Below are 20,073 nucleotides of genomic sequence, written 5' to 3' on the forward strand. Positions count from 1 at the left end.
GGTGTGGGGGACGGGCGGAGCGCCTAGGAAAGCGGAGGAAGGGGAAGGGGAGGAGGAGGTTGGAGAGGATGAGGAAGGGGCAGCTGATATGGGGACCTGGGTGGGACGCCCCGGGCGCTGGCTTCTGCGCTGTGGGGAGTCTCGAACGCACCGCGCACGGAGCGGAAATGGCGCGCCTCGCCCGGGGCGGCCGACTGGGCGCCCCCCGCGCGCCCCTCCCCTGCAGTGACCGACCGCGTGTCCGCAGACGTCACGAGCGGCACTGCTCCCCAGGAGAGGGGCAATCCGGGCAGAGACCCGGGAAGGAAGGCCGGGGAGGGGGAGGGGCGGCCTTGGCCCCCGGCTCCGCTCCAGCCCCCGCCGACTCGCAGCCCAGTTTCTTCCCAAGTCCCGCCCCTGGCCCCGGGCGCCGCGGCGGCGGCTGCTCTCCTCTTTGTAACCGAGGAGTCAAGAAATGTGAGAAACGTGCCCTGTGTTACTTATTTGGGAGCCGAAAATTTATGCCCAGCTGAAAGCGCCCGGGGAAATATTACATCAGATGAAATGACAATGATTAAAATCAGCTTCTCCCCCGCCCCCTCCTGAGCCCGGAGGAGGCCCGGGCGCCGCGTGGCCGGCCGGCGGGGGGCGGGGGGCTGGGCGACCGAGGGCGCGGGGGCCTGGGCGCACCGCTCCCGGGAGGGTCCTGGCGGAGGCCCCGGCGGGAAGGCGCGGGCTCCGGGAGAGGCGGGTGGGAATCGCCCAGCGAAAGGAGGGGAAACAGCGCATTTCTGTCGCCGAGCGCGGCAGGCGCGGGCGCGCGGAGCTAATTGAGACTCTAATCCTCTGCCCCGCGGCGCAGCCGAGCCCCGAGCCAGGAGTCGCCGCGCGCTCCCGCTCGCGCTCGCCGCGCTGGGTAATTTGGAGCGGAATCGTTGCCCTTTGCGTCCGGGCTCGGCCGCCACGGGGCACGGGCCACGAACTGGGGTAGGGAGCTGGTTTTCTCGCCAGCAAGCCGAGAAGGCGGCTGGAGAGAGAGGAGGGAGGAGAGGGGGTGGGAGCCGCGGGAGGGCAGCGGGAGAGCGGCGCGAAGAGGAGGAGGCGGCGGCGGCGGCGGCGGCCGCGAGGAGGGGAGGAGGAGAGGGGAGGGCGGGGAGGGGAGGCCCCGGCGCGCCGCGCCGTGAGGGGCTGCGCGAAGCGGGGGCCGGGGCGGGAGGGGTGGGTGGGGGGGAGGGTTGGGGGCGAGAGAGAAAGTAACTCCAGGACGAGACCGGAGCGACCCGCGCAGCGAGCACAGGCGGCGAGGCTGCGCCCGGCGCCGGAGACCGGCGGCTGCGGGGGGCGGGGGCTGTGACCGAGCCCGATCCCCCGCTCCGGCTCCAAGGTAAGCCCCGCGCGGGTGGCCACCGCTCAGCGCCGCTCACCCCTGTCCCCAAAGTGGCTGCAATATGGAGAAAGTCGCCCTGGCCGGGGTTCGGACCTGGGCGGGGGCGACTGCTTTGTCCCGGTGCTGGGCGGTGGGGGCACCCAGCACAAAGGCCTGGCGAGGGAGGGGGGATTGCCCACGTGGGCTGGCCCGGGCCCCGGGTAGACCCTCCCCACGCGGGCGGGTTCAGCGCTTCCTGCCGCGCGGGGCTGAGAGGGGGCGGGGGGGGGGCGGGTGCAGGTCCCAGTACTCGGGCCTCAGTGCAAGGCTCAGCGCCCTGCTGGGCCGGCGAGTTTCCGGGGTCAGAACCCGGCTCACGCAGCTGGGGCTTCGGGGCGGACAGGGCCCGGCTTGGCGCTCAAATCAGAGAGAGAAAAAGTCTCTAACGGGACAGATGTGCGTCCTCTGAGGCCCACCCCCAGAGTCCGAAACGAGGCAAGGGGCTGGCGCGCTGGTGGTTGTCCCAGGAGCGCGGGGCTTGGGGCTCTGGGGTGGGCCGCATGGAGACGCGATCGCCGCCCCTGGATTCCTGCTGCCGCGGGTACTCAGTGCCTGGACGTGCGCACCGGGCACACAGTCCCAAGCATCCCCCCTTCTCCTGTAGCCGAAGCGCCTTTCGGTTTTCCCGCGCCCCCCACCCTCTTCTGCAGAAAAATAAGCTTCAAGTTTTCACTACCTATCTCAAATGTGCATGAAGGAATTTAACTGCATTGAATAACAGCATTAGTTTCAATTAATTTTTTTTAATCCCGCCAACAATAAACTTTGAGAACAAAAGCGCTTTTACGTCCTTAATTAGGCGAGCTTCCCATCTGTGGTCTCTAAGTGTCTGCCTCTTGATTTAACTTTGTCCTCCGCCCGCCTCCACCGCACAGCCCTCCCCACCCTGCCAGGCTCTTCGGGTTCCCCGGACACCCCCGCCCTGCGGCACTGCCGGCCTCGGCCCAGTCGGCTTCTGGCGACCCGAAGTTCACATCCGCCGGCCGGCGGGGTCCACCACTGGGCTGGCGCGCACCAGGTGGCCTGCTGGCTTCCCTTCCGACTTACCCCCTGGACAATTCTGCGGGCCTCTGGCAGTCTCGCCTCCGGGCTGGCGCCCAGGGCGCAGAGCTGAAGGGAGCTCGGGAGGCGCCTTCTGTTTACCTTTTATGGTTAAAATAATAGCTTACCAAGGAAGCAACTTCACGAAGAAGCGATTTAGTGAAATCGTCTCAAGCTGCCGCAGCTCAGCCAGTTTAATCACCCCCAGAGAGCTGAACAACTGCGAGCACAATGGGACACAAAATCATTTTGTGTGTAAATGAGCGTGGCATTCTGCTCGCTTCCCTCTGCTCTGGCGGGCGGGGCTCGGTGGCGGGCGGGCGGGCGGGCGCGGGACCCCGGGCTCCCGCCGCAGCTCTGAGAAGCGGGTCAATACCCAGCCAGCTCTCGTGCACACCACCGCCGAGGCCCCTGCAACAGGCTGTCTCGGGAGGGCCGTGGTGCTGGGGCTGGGTCATGGATTTGGTGCTGGTGTTGGCGGAATGAACTTGTATCTCTTACTGCACCCACTTTATGCTTCTGACCTCAGCAGTGGTCTCGGGGAAAGGGTTGTCCAGCACAGATGCGTTGGTCGGAGGGAGCCGTGGAGGTTCGGGTCAAGGCGTAAAGCCTGGGGCTTCCAAATGGTGAGTTTCCCGTTTGCCGTGAACATCAGGTTGTGCTTGCAATGGAAAAGAGGCTGGGTGAGAACGGGACTGAGCAGCTTTTGTGAAGGGTACTTGGTGTTAAATGTCACTTTTGAGTAGTGTCCTGGTAGTAGGGGGAAACATTGTGCAGTCTGCTATAATAGCATAGTCATCAGAATTCCTTCCAGCATAGTTTATCCTCAGTATGGCTTTCCTTCTGACTCTTCACCCAGCAGAGCCTCCCAAGGCAGGATAACCCATTCCTGAAATTTGTTTTGGTTTCTCAGAACTTCCTTGAGATAAGTGACCTGCTTTTTTTTTTTTTTTTAAGCTAACTGGAACTCAAGAATGCCAAAAGCAGCATACCCTGAGCAGCCCCCAGTGAGGGTATAAATTAAACATCTCTGTCTGCTAATAGCAAACCCCTGCCCCCACCCAGTTTCATGTTAGGGGACTTGCCAGGACACTGAGGGCAGAACAAATCCTAGGAGAGTAATCTTAAATTCGCAGGATTTGATGCCCATTGGACCTTGGTCCATGTTTCAAAATTGGATATTGTATTTCAAGGCACAAAGTCAACTCTTAAGGGAGATTGCTTCCTGAGGGTTTTGATAAACAAGTCCCGGTTAAGCTTGTGGAAGCCAGTGGGGAGGGTGATATTCACTATGCACACCTCCCACCCCCATGAGACAGCACCAAGTCATTGGAAAGGGCTACGTAAACCCGCTCTTCTCCGCCCTCCTGCATAGGGCCCATAGAATGCCCTGGGTGCCTTCTAGAGACTGAAGGACAGTCATTTCAGGTGGCTGTGGAGCAGAAAGGCGCGAAGTGACTGGGGAGGAGCAGGAGATAGGGTCCATTTGCCAAGACGCTGTCAGTTTCCTTCTGGCCAGCTCTCTGATGCCTTCGGAGTGTGATCCCTAGAGGGGGCCTGGGATACCTTAAGCACAGATCAGACCCTTCTGGGGGTCTGAGAGGTCCTGGGCCCATGGAGGGTGGAGGATCATCCCTGAGCAGTGGTCCACAGGGTTCTCTGCTGATGCAAGAGGAGACACGCTTGGTAACATGGCTCTCAACCAAAATACCAGGAAAATCAGATTTGTTCTGAAACATTTTGGGGCAATTATGGTAAGCATATGTTTCAGTATTGTCATTAGCTGAATTAGCAGACATGGAACTGCCCAGAAAACACGTGAGAGACAGAGTGTGTGTGTGTGTGTGTGTGTGTGTGTGTGTTTGTGTATGTGTACGCTCGCAAGTCATTTGCTATAGCCCAGAGGCATACTTTGGGGTATGGGAACAAGATAGTGGTGGGTGGAATTTAGAGAACGCTGTGTGGTATGGCATGGGGTCCAGAAAGGACTATTATAAGCGTCTGACTCCATGGGATACACAGCACCCACGACTACTGAGAAGTAAACCCTCTCTGGTTTGTCGGTGCTTCCTACAGATACTCCGGGCAGCAATGGAAGACTAGATGCCTCACCGCAAGGAGCGGCCGAGCGGGTCCTCGCTTCACGCCCAAGGCAGCGCCGGCACCGCGGTGAGAGCCAGCAGGGTGGGCCGGTCAGCGGCTGGTGGCCACCTCTTTGCCCTCTTCCTGAGCACCTGCTCGCCGGTGCCCTGGCTGCCCTTCCTCACAGCTGCGGCATTCAAGAGATGGCTGTTGACTGGCTGTACGATTATGTATTTTTTGAAACAAAAATGCTCTTAATTTGATGTGAAATTTACTACATGTATAAAACTCAACGCCTTAGGTGCTGAGGAAGTCACTAATTTAGAGGTGTCTCGTTACTGAGACAAACTTGCAAAAACCCCTGAATCCCAATTCACAAATTGGTGATTCGTTTGTCAGGGGATATTTCACATCTAACACATAAGCCCGCGACCTTTAATTAGAATTTTGCAGTTTGTTTTATGCCCCCCTGGAGGCTGACACCTTGAAAAATTTTTTTTCTTGATTTCTTATTGCTAATAAGCATCTTTCTTGTTCCCTCTGGTACTCGGAAGAAAATGATGCAAATACACTTAATTACAGTGGTGGCCACAATTTGTCAGCTGAATATGTGATCAGGCACAGGCACAAGTGATCTGATTAGATCTGTGATCACATTGGCAATAAAGGGAGTGCACAGCTCTGTTGTGAAGAAACTCTTGTTTTCTGCCTTGTTTCCATATCCAGGAGGGAGGAAGCATGTCCCGGTTGTCTCTCACCCGGTCACCCGTGTCTCCCCTGGCCGCCCAGGGGATCCCACTGCCAGCCCAGCTCACCAAGTCCAACGCACCTGTGCATATCGACGTGGGTGGTCACATGTATACCAGCAGCCTGGCCACACTCACCAAGTACCCCGACTCCAGGTAAGAGCCCATTGTCACACCAGGCTTGGCATGATGACTGACGGCACTTGCAGCCTGCTCCCAGTGGGGCCTGTCTCCTCTGCCAGCCAACACACGGGGCTCTCCAGGGACCACTCACGAATACAGACCCGGAGAACTAGAGTTTGGGAGGCCAAGTCTGCATGTTGAAGGCTGCTTTGCACAGGGACTTGTGACCCTGAGCGGGTAGCATTGGTAGTGCTGGGTGGGGCTTCTGGCAGAAGCCACTTATTCAGAGCCAACCCCACCTGAAGCTGGCCAGCAACTGGTTGGGGAATCTCACGTACCTTCAGGTTCCTCCTGAATGGGACTCAGGCCTGGCCTTTGCAGGCGATCACTTGTGAGCAATGCTGTATACTTGGAGTCGAGTCAGGGAGAAGTATTTAATCCTCCTTCCGATTCTAACCCTTGGGAAAGCATGAAAAGGGAAGGAGGAGGGAAGCTGCAATTTGCCATCTTTGCCTGTTGGGATGGACCCTTAGGGCTGGCAACAGGCTCCCTTGAAGAGGGGTGGGTTGCAGTGACTGGTAGGAATTCCCGGATGTTCAGGGATATCTGGGGCTATGGAGAAGCATGAGCCTCATGACCCCATCAGCACAAACAGCGTCTCTGACCAGAACCCTCGCACCTTGCCAAGCTCCCTGGTGCTCCTGCCTCACGGGCCCATCTGTAGGAGGCCTTGGGCACTGCTGACTCTTCTGCTCTTGCCTCTTGGGCATTTCCCTCCCACGGGCAGACCTGGTTTCTCATTGGCCCGAGCTGGGATGGGTCTCTGTGAGCCTCTCCCGGAGGTGATGCTATGTGCTGCTTGCCGCTCCTGCAACTGCTTGCTTCTGGCACGGTGAGGCGGCCACTGCTGAGGGTTGAGCAGTGGGGGGGGCTGCGGCTGCCCGGCGTCGCCCCTGTTTTATACATTTAAAATAGCAAGAGGAGTTAATTAATCCCCCAGACACCGAGGGATCATCTCTGGGAAGCTTTCTTGTCAGGCTGCCTCGTCGCCAGTGTGCTTGCTCAGAGCTTAGAGGAGGTGGCTGCTTCAGCTGGTGGGGGGCCCGGGGGGGGACCCCTCCTTGGGGGCTGAGGTGCTCCTCGAGAGGGAACGTTGAGGTGGAGGCAGTGTCCAGTTCAGAAGCTGGGGAGTCTGGGGGACAGAGAGCAGTCAAGGCTTCACCCCCTCAGCCCAACGGAGGCGAGGCCTGGGGCACTTGGGGCCTGGGGTGGGGGCGGCAGCCACGAGACCACAGCAGCAGTGCCGGCTTGTGCGCTGGCTTGCTGAGCCCTGTCTAGGACGGGAGATGGATTCAGCTTATTTAATTTCAATTTTTCCCTCTGTGGCATTCCCGAGTTGTTTGAGATAGATCACCCCTTAATCGGTTGACAACATTTGTGAGTGAAATTCATAAAACTCTTGCCCACAGCCTCTCTGAAGAGTTTCCTGAAATCAGAAACTTGCCTTTTCTGGGGTAATCGCAGCCCAGGCCCACAGAGAATGGCCTCCTCATTATTGTCTCCAGGCTGCTGCGTGGGAGCAGGAAGGGCAGGGGGTGGTCCTCCCCCCACCCAGACCCACAGTGCAGCTGCTCCTCACCCATCCCGCTGGGGAGCTGGGGCCCCTGTGGCCCCCTGGCAGCAGGATGTGCCCAGAGGGGCTGGCGGTCTGCATTCTTTCCAGAGGCTGGGGGGTCCCGATGTCTACTGTTCTGCCTGGATAGCATCTGGCTCATGGGAGACCTGCTCCCCTGGCCTGAAGTTTTGGCCTAAGAGGCCAGGGGATTATGGGACCTGTAGGACAGTCGGGACAGTGGGTCAGGCCAGGCCTGAGAAGTGGGTTGGGCAGCTGTACTGGCAAAGGCCCCTCAGATCTCTCGTCCTTCTTTGAATGAATCATTTAAATGAAAAATCTTGTTTTTTTTCACCAATTCTGGAAAGCAAGAGCAATCCCTCACCCGGTGTCATTTTGTGAGTCACCTGGAAAGGGAGAATTCAAAGCCCTAAGACCCCCTGGGGGGCTTCTGGATGTCAGCAAAGTCCTACTCTGGACAGTGCTGTGAGACCAGGGGCTCGTGCCACCAGACCCTTGGGTCCCTGCCCCCAGAGCTATGCCTGGGCTTCTGGTTCTTGGCTGGTCAGAGTGCCTCCAACACAAGGAACAGGTGCCACTGCTGGTTGGCCCAGGATCAGCTGTCAGTCATTGCCCAGAGACAGCCGAGCCCAGCTGAAGGGGGCTGGGAGGAGACTCCCTGGGACTGACACCTTGCTGGTGTGTGCCTGCTGGATGTAGTTTAGCTGCTGCCATCGTAGCCTCCCTCTCACGTCCATCCAGGCTGTGGGAAGCAACAAACGGAGACAGCCAGGAGCTTCAAAACGAATAAAACCTTCCGCTGAAACATTGAGGAAATTGGAGCCAAAGCTTCTGAAGTTGGTACCCCCAACCCTAAAGCCTCCGTCAGAGGGTGGCCTGGGGCAGGAGCTGACTCTTAAGACCCTGAAGTGTCTCGGACTCCTTTGCACAGGTGACTGACCTAAGCTTCCCTCAACCTGCTCACATCCTTGGTAGCCTCAAACCCTAAGGGCATGAAAGACCTTGGTCCTGTGAAGATACACTGAACCATGGAGAGCTCTAGAACCAGCCAGTCCTGAAATAAGGCAGATCGAGAACCTTCTAGCTTTGGAACAATAAGACAACCTAGAACCCAGCCAGCCCTGGAAGGTGGGTGGATCCAGAGAACTGTAGACTGACAGGATGGTCTGGAGCCCCAGCCAGCTCTGACATCAGAGGGATTTGCAACACAGCCAAACCTAGAGCATTGCTTGCTGCACAATGTTTGAGCTCAACCAGGAAGGGTGGAGAAAGTTCCGCCGGGAGGCTGAGGCTTCGGACTTGCTCTTTCACCTATGGATGTGGCTTTTACTTTCTGTTGGTGCCATGTGGGGGCCCTCGGCTGTCTGCTGATGACTGCCCGTGGCACCTGACAGCCTTGCTCAATCCCATCTGTCTCCAGGGATGGTGGGTGGCCCTCAGTCTGACACTTGAATGCCCAGGCTCTGCTGAGGCCAGGTCGTAGGGGCTCTGAGGGCTGGCACAGGCCATGGTGCCCACAAGGATTTCCATTAGGGCTGTGTCCCCTGGTACCGTTATCACCAGGCCTAAGGGCTACCTGCCACCAGGTTTGATAGGGCTCGATGGCCTGTGGCACTGAGATGAGTGTATCTTGGTGACTGCAGCGCTATTTCACAGGTTCAGGTCTCTCCACACCTCACCACAGGCTCTGACCTGCTTATGCCCATCCAGGAGGCAGCCCTTTCATACAGCCCCACTGCGACAGAGGCTGGGCCATGTCCCCAGAGTGAGAACAGGTGACTACATCTCTACTCCACACCTGGGCAGACCCTCATGGTTGATGCCTGAATGTGCCAGGCCACCAGAGTAGGGGACAGTGTAGATGAGAGGCCCCGAGGGAGACACTGGGGCTCTAACCCCTCAGCTTCTGCTCAGCTCATGTGCTCTGGTGCACAATGACGGGCAGGGCAGGGCCTCAGCAGAGGTGAACCGGATCGGGGACAGGACAGGGCTGCTGGGGGAGAGGAGCTCCTCCCTGAAAGGTCCGCGCAGGTACAGGCAGAGAGAGAGGGGGCTTAGGCATCAGCTTGCGCAGGCTGGACTGGAAGGCCCGAGTCTCAGGTCCGGCCTCCCCTCCTCCCAGGCTGTGCAGACGAGCTGCCGCCGTGGCGGGGTCTTGTTGTGGACAAGTGCGTGACCCTACCTGCAGAAGGGTGTGTAGAGGTGCTGTCACTGGGAAAACCCTGCCAACTTCCTTCCTGTTTTTGAGCCAAGCTCTTGGCAGTCCCCACCCCTCTTGGTGGCTCCTCATTGTCCACAGCTGGGCCTGGGGTCTGCAGGGGAAGGCAGCCAACCCAGAGCTTGCCACCCTGGGTGCTGGGGAGGCCGAAGCTCTGGCTCTGAGGCCTGGTTCCTCCTCCCTGGAGTGCTTGGGGACAGACCTCAGGAGCTGCCGAAGAACTCCTGCGTTTTTGTCAGAACCACTGCCCTTCCTTCAGAGGACAGGGTGCTGGGACCTGTCTCCCCTCCCAGACCCCTCTCAGGTGTGCACATTTTTGTGCTTTGTCGTGCACGTGCCTACACTGTTTGTGTGTACACAGTGATGTGTGTACACAGTGTGGTGTGTGGTGTGTGTGCACGGTGGCACGCAGGCCTGCGTGCAGAACCTTCTGCTGCCTCACATCTCCCCTAGGGCTCCCTGAGTTAGTGGGTGTTGGTTTATCTGTCAGTTTGTTGCATATACATAGCTGTGTCTCTGGCTGGCTCGTGTGGGCTGGTGTATCCTTTGCCAGGATGTGTCTGGGTCTGCCTGTGATTTGTGTGTTGCAAGGGAAGGAACCATGTGACCCTGTGCCTGTTGCCCAGGTGTGTCACATCTGATGCTCAGCCATGTGGATTGAGTGAAGCGGATGTGGGGGACCCAAGACTGTCTGATGGTTTACATGTGTTTACTGGGTGTGTGGCTATAGGCTGGGATGTCTGATGGTCGGGGGGAGTTTTTCTGGGTGGGTCTGTCTGGCAAGGGTTTAAGGGGAAGCAAGGAGGCTATGTCTGTGTCTTGATGTAGTTTTCCAGGCCTGTAACGTGTTGGCGGGCGGGCGGGCGTTTGCAGTGGGGGTGTGTCTCTCTCTGGCTGTGGCTTGTGTGTGTAGGTCAGGTGTGTGGCATGTGCTGTTTGTTGTGCCGGTGTCCTGTCTGACCGTGGCCTGGCTGCCGCTGGTGTGTGCAGACATCTATCAGGCTTGGCACAGTCCCAGAGTCACTGATGTAAGGCCCCTCGCCCATCCAGCAGGGTGGTCCCTAAGGAGTGGAGGCGAGTCAGGGGGACTAGCCCTTCCATCAGACATCCCACCCTCCATCTCTCCCAGAATAAGTCGCCTCTTCAATGGCACTGAACCCATCGTCCTGGACAGTTTGAAGCAACATTATTTTATTGACCGGGATGGGGAGATTTTTCGCTACGTCCTGAGCTTCCTGCGGACGTCGAAACTGCTGCTACCAGATGACTTCAAGGTAAGTCCGCAGCTGGTGGCTTCCCAGCGCTGCCTGTGCGGTGGCATTACACAGGGGACGCTGTGACTTAATAAATGGACCCACGGTCGTCATGGCAACCATAAAAAGTTAAGTGATGAAGCCAAGGGCTAAATCAGTTTTTCTAAACTAATTTTGTTTTCTCACATTTTTAGCTTATTTATCAGGGTGTAACAACAATGAAGCAGCAGCGGCGGCACTTACTCTGGTTTCGTGTTTGTCATGTTGAAGGGCCGTTGTGTGCTGGAGTTACAGGAGTTAGAGGCTCGTAAATCTGTTCCTTGTTGACAATGTGTAGGGGTAAAACCCAGATCCAAACCAAATACCCCGTAAGCAAAAGGTGACTCCCAGGTCTTGGAGTGAACCTGTTCTAGTTCCGACAATCCTTTGCCTCAATGTTGGGTCCCTCTGTGGCACCAGGGATCCTGAAGGAAGGAAACTCAGGCCTGGGCTATGCTGGATTGCAACTCCTTCCTTCCTCCCTAACTTCTTTCCTTCCTTCCTTCCTTCTTCCCTTCTTCCCTTCTTTCCTTCCTTCCTTCCTTCCTTCCTTCCTTCCTTCCTTCCTTCCTTCCTTCCTTCCAGCACCCAGAGAACCAGTGGTCCTGGGGCTGTTTTGTCCTCCATCTAAGTTACTGGGTGCCAGCAACCAGACCCCGGCTGAAACAAGGCAGTCCTGTCCCCATAGCACTTGTGGTCTAGTGAAAAGACAGATGTTGAACGAAAAACACTTGAATTCCACAGAGGCAAATGCTTCAAAGTAGAGTGTTGTGAGAGGGAACCAGAAAGCTGGCGGGGCGGCGGGTGGGGCATGTGTGAGGAAAGGATGTTTCTCTGGGTAGCTTAAGGAGGAGAGGGGGGACAGACAGGTGTGAGGACCTTGGCTAGGAGGTGGGGTGGCCAGGAGCAGTACCTTCCAGAACTGGAGAGGTGTCAGCCTGGGGCTGTATGGACTCGAGGGGCAGGGCAGTCAGGGAGGCCGCTGTTTGCTGTCAGGACCTTGGAGGCTAGCTCAGCTTTTGGCATTTTACCTTGAATGCGGTAGATGGGTCGGACTTAGGGGACTGATGATAAGATTTGCAAATTGATTGCCCTGGCTATTGTGTAGAGAAGGATGTGGGGGGGGTGGGGGATGGGAGGTGGGAACAGGCCAAGGGAGGGTTTGTTTTTTTTTGAAGGCTGTGGACCAGGGTGAAGGCAGGGAAGATGGAGCAAAGTGGCAAGTTACACTTAGGGGTGCCTCTGGGCCTGCGGCTTGTCTGAGTAGATGTGTTCAGGCCCAGGGGTAAAACAGGCTGGGGAGAGGGATACCCAACTCCCGCATGGAATGGCTAGTATGGTGTTGGGTGGAGATGTTCTGGGTTATGAGGAAAGGTGTGAGGCTTGTTTGGTGTGCACATATCACTTAAGGAGCAGATAAGAGCAGAGGCCCAGGGTGGAACCCCTCTGGAGGGACAGGATGGGTCCCTGACTGGCGGCCTCCTTCAGGGCGGTTCCATAGGCTGCAGCCAGCAGGTGGGAGGGCAGGCCCTGCTTTGCTGTTGGGCTTCCTTGCCTGTCCTCCAAGGGTCCTCAGGCTCACCAGCTGACCTTGAGCTGAGCCCCAGTGAGTGGCATGAGTCATGGGTCCTTGGCTACGCAGGGCTGGGGCAGGTGTGGGTAGGCATGTGTTTGAAGAACAGTTAGTGTGAGCCCGTCCAGCCAGGGAGGGGGCTGCCTGCCTGGTGAGAGATGGGCTCCCCCCCCCAAACCCCTCCTCACACAGCCTGCTAGGGCAGGGGCCAGCCAGGCACTTGGTAGACCCTCTTGTCCTTTAAAATCCTTATCCCTTCTCTGACCTGGGTGTCTACATCCATTTACTAGAAGAGGAACCTGAGGTTCTGAGGAGATCGTCACTGGTGAGCAGGTCCTCAGGGCTGGAAGGTGAGGTTGCCGAGCATCCAGCCTAGGCAGGTCTGTTCTGCCTCCCTGCTGGGCTGTGCGCTCCTCTAGGGCAGGTGAGACTCTCCCCTCTGGGATTTTGAGAAGGCAGCAGATCCCCAGGCACAGATGTAACCTGAGTCTTCTCTAGTCTAGCCTCCTGGTGTTCCCAGACGCTTCTCTTTGCTCCAGAGAGATGAAGCCTCCCTGAGTGCTTAGGGCTAGAAGGAAGGGCTCAGGAGGTCTTGCACTAGTACACACCAGCTGCTTCCCTTGTGCTTGCACGCAATTACTTGAGCCTCATTTTCCCCATCTGTACAATGGGCGCAACTATCCCAGTCCACACTGTGCAGGGGCAAGAGGGGTGTCACAGTTCCCTGGAAGAGTGAGAGGAGGTGCCCCACTTCCCCCTATCCTGTTTGTGCTTTCCCACAGGACTTCAGCCTGCTGTACGAGGAGGCACGGTACTACCAGTTGCAGCCCATGGTGCGTGAGCTGGAGCGCTGGCAGCAGGACCAGGAGCAGCGGCGCCGCAGCCGGGCCTGTGACTGCCTGGTGGTGCGGGTCACACCGGACCTGGGTGAGCGGATTGCTCTCAGTGGCGAGAAGGCCCTGATCGAGGAGGTCTTTCCTGAGACCGGGGACGTCATGTGCAACTCCGTCAATGCGGGGTGGAACCAGGACCCCACCCATGTCATCCGCTTCCCGCTCAATGGCTACTGTCGGCTCAACTCAGTACAGGTGAGGGCTGTGCCTGCCCCACCCACCTCACCCCTGCCTCCCCAAAGCCCTCCGGCAGCAGAGAGATGGAGGGAGGCATGGTCCCTGGCCCCTGAAATGGTGAAGCCCTCCTTGCCAGCTCACAGAAAAGGCAACAATGCGTGGATGCATAATTTATATCCTGCTCATAATTAAATGATGGCGCCTGGGGGATGGACTTAAAAAAATTGATCCGTGCTCTTTTTTTTTCCCAAAAGGATGTTCTATAAAAATTGTCCAGAGTACTTTCAACAAAGTATGCTTCATTTGACTCCCAGAGTCTGAGTTTGGATTCAAATTAAACCCAGGCAATAGGAGCAGCAGGTCAAACAAAGGCTGAGAGTGGAGGTGGCCTGGAGCCCCTTCCTCATCCAGCTGACCTGAGCCACAGGCACCTCATCCAGCTGCCTAGGGTGTTTCTAGAAAGGCTTTCCCTAAATGGGTCTAAGAGTTGGGAAGCCCAGGATGGAGTGGGGCCTATTTTCTACCAACTCTTCCAGACCCAAGAGCGGAATCCTGTTTCAGGCATGGGGCAGAAAGAGTAGACTTTGTGGGGAAAGTTCCCCTCCCCGACAATGCATACATTCCACAGGCTGTCAGTCAGAACTTGCTAGCTTCAGGACACAGGTATGGGACACAGTAACCAGACCCCACCCTCACAGAGGCACCAGCCATGTGGACATGGAGGCCTGTAGAGATTCAAACACAGAGAAGACTCCTCCTCCTCTCCACCCCCAGCTCCCTTGAGCTGATCAGCCCCCAGGCCTCAAAGCAGCTCTGGGAAGCAGGTGGCTGCCCAGAGGCTGGGGGCAGGGTCTCTCTATTATTGGGGCAGGCCTCGGTGAGGAGGGGCCCTGGGACCACGTGTCTGGAGAGCAGAGGGTCAGGTTACACCCTGGAGAAGAGACAAGGAACCCAAAGGCACTTTCTGCCTCCCTGAATCAAGACTATGGCCCCCTGAGGCAGCAAGGTGGGGTATCCCACTGAGGTTTGGTCACTTGAGGGGCCCTGGCTGTTTCTGTCCCGCCTGTGTTTGCCCATCTGGTGGTTCTCAGGGACCTCTGTTGTGAGACTTGAGATCATAACAGGAGATGGTAGCTTGCCCTGGCTACCTTCCACCAGGCCAAGCCAGGCAGACTGGCAGCTGGGCATTGCTGACCCCCCCCTTTCTTCCCTGGCAGGTCCTGGAGAGGCTGTTCCAGAGGGGTTTTAGCATGGCCGCGTCCTGCGGGGGCGGCGTGGACTCCTCCCAGTTCAGCGAGTATGTGCTTTGCCGGGAGGAACGGCGACCACAGCCCACCCCTACCGCTGTCCGGATAAAGCAGGAGCCCCTGGACTAGGCCCTGCCTCAATGCCCCCCTGAGGCCCCTTGGACCTGGGGACAGCCCAGGTACCTGGAAACAGTGCTGGGGAGTTCTGCCTATACCTGCTTAGTGGTGGGACTGAAAATGGGGCTGGAGAGTATAACGCTGGCCCAGGGAGCCCCAAATGTCATGGCAACAGAAAGTGGGGTGCTGGAGGCGTGCCTACTGAAGGACTGTTGATGTGACCCAAAGATGCCTTGGTGGGCACTCTGCCACCAGTTCCCCGGGAGGCCCTGGGGCCTGCTGCAGCGGGGTCAACACAGGCCTCCCCAGCCCGCTGCAGAGGACCGCTCCGCCCTTCTCCACGTGTGGCAGACTCTAGTGGGTCTCCTTGCATCAGAGATGGCTTATTTTTCTACAGTATTTAAGACGGAACTAATTGTAACCGCACAAGCCAGAGAGGTGGACAAGGCCCAATACTTCTTTATCTGGTGCTCCGGTCTCAGTCCGATGTGCGACGTGCCACAATGGTAGAAGAGCTGCCAGGCGCTCCGGCCCAGGGGCCCAGAATGGGGCTTGGAGACTTCTGGTCCCTGCTCAAGGGACAATTGCAAGGAGGGCAGTGCTATAGGAGCTGAAGCAGGACCCTCGGGGGCAGGGCTGCTGGGAGGAGTGTGGTTCGGTGTGAGGAATGGATGGCTGGGGAACCATCTGAGACCCTCACCTTTGCTGCCACCTGGGGCACAGGCCACACTTGGTGGGTCACTAATGCCCAAGGGCTTCCAGTCCTGTTTGTGTGTTCTCACACCTGGGCCCTCCCCATCCGGACCAGCCAGAGGGCCACATGGCATCCTTACCTCAGGAATGGGCCCCACGGTGAAGGGGCCCGTATGTCAGCAGCATCCTCTAGGGCCCCACCTCAGGAAGCCGTCCTCAGCTCTGATCTTCCCACACTAAGATGCACACTGAATTTTAATTAAACTTGTGACACTAGCTTTCTCGTAAGACCCAGACACAGGTATACCTGGGGCTCTTGGCCCCAGATTCCAACAAGGACTGGCCCCAAGGGGTCCTCATAGACCTGCTGCCTCCCAGAAGACAGGCCCAAAGATGGACACCCCAGCCTTGTCACGCTTGCCTGAACTGGCTCTTCCCCTGGTGGAAAAACTGCAGATAACTGCTCAGTGGGGTGCCAGGCCTGCACCGCCCTGTGTATGATGCCTGTGGACTTGTATATGACTCCTTTAATATTGTAAAGATGCTGATGTACAATGTCATGTGTTTGTGTAAACACACTGCGTTCCTAGTTCATGCCATAAATGATGCTATAAAGCAAAAGACTGAGGCTCTGTCCTGTGCAGAAACAGCAGGGGTCTCCTGACTGGATGTGGTGCAAGGGGGTTGCGGGTGGGAGTCCTCCCTTGGTTCATTCAGTTCAGATCAAGGAAGAACCGGCAGTGCTAGCTGGGGGAGAGGCAGGGTCCCGAGCTGACTGTTATTTTATTTTTGCATTTGGGTGTTTCCTCACTGTTGTGGTTATCCACTCTGGGCAGCATGGATTCTGAATTCTTATTCATAGCCCTAACCGCTTGTGAACCTGGGGAAGGCAGGGAGAAGGTATCCAAGGGCTTCTGACCCAGTCGTAAGTGTTGTAGAGATTTTCCCTCTGGCTTTTGGTTGAAATTGAAGTCCTCCTTAGAGCCCCACAAAGTGGTAGAAGAAGGTGATAGTCCACAGCTCAGGCCAGCCGGGGAACATGCAGCCCCCAGCATGAGACGGGCAGATCGCCCGAGTGCAGCACAAAACCTCAATGCATCTCTTTCCAAGGGAAGGAGTTTGAAGGTACTCAATGTAGGCCTCTAATTTTAATGAGCCTTTTTGTATTTTTCCTCAAAGCCCTTATGTTCTAGCCCATGAGGACACTTTTAGATGCCCGGTAAGGGCCACCAGTCTTGACCTGCCTGGAGGACAAGAGCACAGCCGCTTCCTGTCTGAGGTTGCAAAGCAGACGTCATCCTGCTGTACAATCTAATTTGCTGGACAGACTTGCTAGCCTTCTTTGCTTAGCAACGCACCTCCAGCTGGCACATCTGCATTTTGGCATCTGAGGTTCACATTCTGAGAGGAGAAAGTGTTGTATTTATTAGAAAGGAAGTCTTGTGAAAATAGCTCAGTGCTGCGTGTGTTCATGAATTTTTCTGGTGTGATAGCCAGCATGGTTACTGATTGGTGGAGCTTCCCTAACATTTTTAAGCAAACTAGCTTTTTGAGTAAACCATTGTGCTTAAAAAAAAAAAAAAAAAAAAAAAAAAAAAAAAAAAATACCTTACTGAATGTTACTCTTAATTTATTTCTTCTTTAAAGTAAGTAAAATCAGGAAGTACAATTTCACATAAACTGTGGAATTTCTGAATCTGTAGAGAAATACTATTCTCCCATAGTAATGCTAAAATTCTAATATACATAGTCCCCATAAACAATTAGTACAAATGATCAATTTTCCTTCAAAACATTTATATACTTCCTGGGATGACTATATTGTAAGTAATCTTTTGATCAAATACCAGCAATTTATACATGTTACTTCTGCTCTTCATAAACCTCAAAACTAATAATTTTTTATTATAAGCAACTGGACAGAGCTGATCCAACACCTCCCTGTTTCCCACCAAACTTCTGTCAGCGCAGTAGAGAACTCAGCAAAGCTGTAGCCAGTGGCTTCTGCCACTGTCCTCACAAGGGGCTCAAAGCCAGGTCACAACACTAATAATACCTTTTAAAAAGTGTTGTTTATTTTTAAGCTACCATTTGACTGTGTTCCTAAGAATAAATAAAGGATATTTTATAAATTATAACACAGATCTAGCGCTTTGTTTCTAATTCACTGAGGCAGCCACAAGAAGGTACTCTGACTTAGGTGATTTTGGAGCCACCACTCCACACTTGGGACTTGGCTTGACCACTGAATAGGACCTTGAGTAGCCCAAGTCCCTGGTATTTAACCTTCCTGATCTGAGGAGCTGCTGTGGAGAGCTGAGCCCTAAGCAGCTGAGGGGTCCCCAGGCACCTAGCATGTACCCTGCTGGCACACCTGGGAGTGAGGGCGGTGCAGGCACTGACTTCAGACTTCCTTCATCTCCCAAACCGCCAATCCTGGATTCCTGTGTTCAGGGTGGAGTGGGCCTTTTGCACTATATTGATTTTTGCATGTGTGTATGTGTGAACCAAACCACTAGTACATTTGGAAAGGGGGCAAAGAAGCGCAGATATGAGAAGTGGGGATGCGATTTCCATTGAGCCCTGACCAAGGGAAGACTAATTTAGCCGTGCCCAGCAGAATCTAATGATCACAGGGTTGGAGGGGCTACCCTCCTTCCCATCCAGGAGGCAGACCTGCCAAGATGGTCCCATCCCACTGGGCTCTGTTTTCCCTCCTGACTCTGGAGACGGCAAAACAGCTGCAATGGCCCTGGAAGACACTCTAGGACACAAAAGATGAGTTTCTCATAAGTCGGTGACAAGGTAGAACATACAAAACCAGGGGCTGCCAGAAGATTTTCAGTTTGAGGCGGGGTGCTTGGTTCAATGGGGACCTCTAGACAGAGCTGGAGGGACAACAGTTATCCAGAGAGGCCAGCTGCTGGCCTTGAGCCTGACCCTGCGCTGAAGTGGGGTGTTGTAGGAATTATGATGTCACAGTTTGATGGAGATTGGGGCCCAGGAGGTAGCCCTTTGTGGACCAAGAGAAAGAAAAAGGTATTGGTGGCAGCAAAGAGCAGCTTCCTGCCAGGAGCAAGACTAGCGGTGACGTTCTCTTAGAAGCATCCGAGTTTTCTGAAGTGACCTAAATGGAAAACACCCCGTGAATGCTGAGGGTCAGAAAGGAGGGCTGACCAGGGACTCTCCCTAGACCTCCAGGCCTAGCCTCAGTCTATGCGTCGCATCCTCAGTAAGTCCAGCGGCATTTCTCTGTGGGTTTTCTTCAGTGGAAGGGAGAGCCCAGCCCCTGGACAGCCCCAACCCCTTGCCCCCAGCTGATCTTATTCGAGACACTGGTTGGCAGCTCTCTTCCCCTGAGCCTCAGCACTGGACAAACAAGGCACCCGCCTGACCCATGGTAAGCTCTCCAAACAAGAGCTGAGGGCAGAGTGAGGGGCCCCCTCGGGGGTACGGTGCCCCTCCCGGGGATGTGGATCCAAGCTGCCCATTGGCTGCTGTTTATTCACAGGGAAAGGCTCTGTTTCTAGTTTCACCCTCCTACTCTCAGTGGAAGGATGTCTTGGACAAAATGTGTACGATATTAAGGTCATATAACTGACTTGATGTGACTGGAGGCTTTGGACATCCCTTATCCAAAGGGTTCCTGCTTGCTGCAAAGATCCTTATGTGCCATGGAGTTTCTGCAGGTGTGTGGAGCACAAGACAACCCAGGAGGCTAAGAGAAGACATTTGTTTATCCACAAGAATCATTTACTTGAGGCTCTGTAAAGTTCTCTGGAAGAGAACTTTCCATATCATAGTTTTCAAGTTCGTCATGACATCAAACATGGATTACCCCCAAATTCCCTGACTTGCACATAGGGCCAAAAACCTCTCAGACCTCAATGTTGGCATCTCCACAAGGAACCAGGCTTCTCCAAAATTCTAATGAAGGAAAGGGGTAGGCACAGGACTGGAAGAAAGACAAATGTGAGGGCGGGAGGTCAGCTGCATTTGGATTTTTGTCTTTATTTCCATTACACAGAACGGCCAATCCTGACAAACTGGCACCGGTTCTAGACAATGCTCTTCCTTGACCCAGTGGCTCTGGAATAACAGGTGGAGGACCTCCTCGCACAGATGTCACAAACCAGGACAGTCTTAAAAGAGCAGGGGCGGAGCCAGGGCCGGGCCAGGAAGTCCCAGCGCCTGAAGGATGACCGCCCCGCCCCCAGGACCACACAGACCCCCACACCCCTGGCTGGAGCTGGCGGGAAGTGCGCCAGCTACCACGGGCTTGAGTTGCTCCCGGCCAAGCCTGCTGCTCAGAGCCCATGTCTAGACTGTCACCAGAGATTCCTCCTCTGTGTCCTGGACCCGGTCCAGGGCTCCCGAAGAAGCTGCGGTTGGGGCACACAGTCTACACTGGCAGGGTGGGGTGGCAGCTCCCACTCCGGACGCGGGCACGCCCTCTTGGACGCGAACACACCCCCCATTTCCCCAGGCTCACAAAGACACACACCTCGCCCTGCAGCCAAACAGCAGGCAGGCAGATTTGTACGAGTACGTACAAGGTCCTGGAATTCTCGCCCGGTTGCCACACAGTATTCGCAGCATAATTGGGGGAGGTTGTGCAACTGCCCTGCCCAAGAAGCTGGGCGTGCGGCGAGAGCTCTCCAAGTTCTCATCACAGTTGTCCAGGGAGCCCTGGGTCAGAGCCAGACGCCAACATTGCCACCTTGACCTAACTCCAACAGGGGGGCAGTGTGGCTCTGCAGAGAGTTGGGGAGTCCAGGTCCCTGCTGGGCCAATAGGAGTGAGGGTTGGGCAGAGGGGACCGAGCTTACAATT

At 55.9% G+C, this 20,073-nt stretch overlaps 1 protein-coding gene across 3 annotated transcripts; it reads left to right on the forward strand.

Moving 5' to 3' along the window:
• The first annotated feature begins 1,212 nt into the window (after positions 1–1,212).
• KCTD15 (potassium channel tetramerization domain containing 15) lies at positions 1,213–16,845 on the forward strand. Of its 3 annotated transcripts, XM_033128874.1 has the most exons (7): positions 1,213–1,363; positions 2,976–3,072; positions 4,523–4,615; positions 5,255–5,430; positions 10,378–10,522; positions 12,896–13,201; positions 14,401–16,845. In XM_033128874.1, the coding sequence occupies exons 3-7, from the start codon at positions 4,550–4,552 to the stop codon at positions 14,557–14,559; spliced, it is 852 nt and encodes a 283-aa protein (XP_032984765.1). In that variant the 5' UTR covers positions 1,213–1,363; positions 2,976–3,072; positions 4,523–4,549; the 3' UTR covers positions 14,560–16,845. The 3 variants fall into 3 exon arrangements, with proteins under 3 accessions (XP_032984765.1, XP_032984763.1, XP_032984764.1); XM_033128872.1 differs by lacking the exon at positions 14,401–16,845 and having other exon boundaries at positions 12,896–13,375; XM_033128873.1 differs by lacking the exon at positions 14,401–16,845 and having other exon boundaries at positions 2,979–3,072; positions 12,896–13,375.
• Positions 16,846–20,073: the final 3,228 nt, after the last annotated feature.

This window comes from Rhinolophus ferrumequinum, chromosome 15 (assembly GCF_004115265.2).
Source record: "Rhinolophus ferrumequinum isolate MPI-CBG mRhiFer1 chromosome 15, mRhiFer1_v1.p, whole genome shotgun sequence".
Taxonomy (NCBI): Eukaryota; Metazoa; Chordata; class Mammalia; order Chiroptera; family Rhinolophidae; genus Rhinolophus; species Rhinolophus ferrumequinum.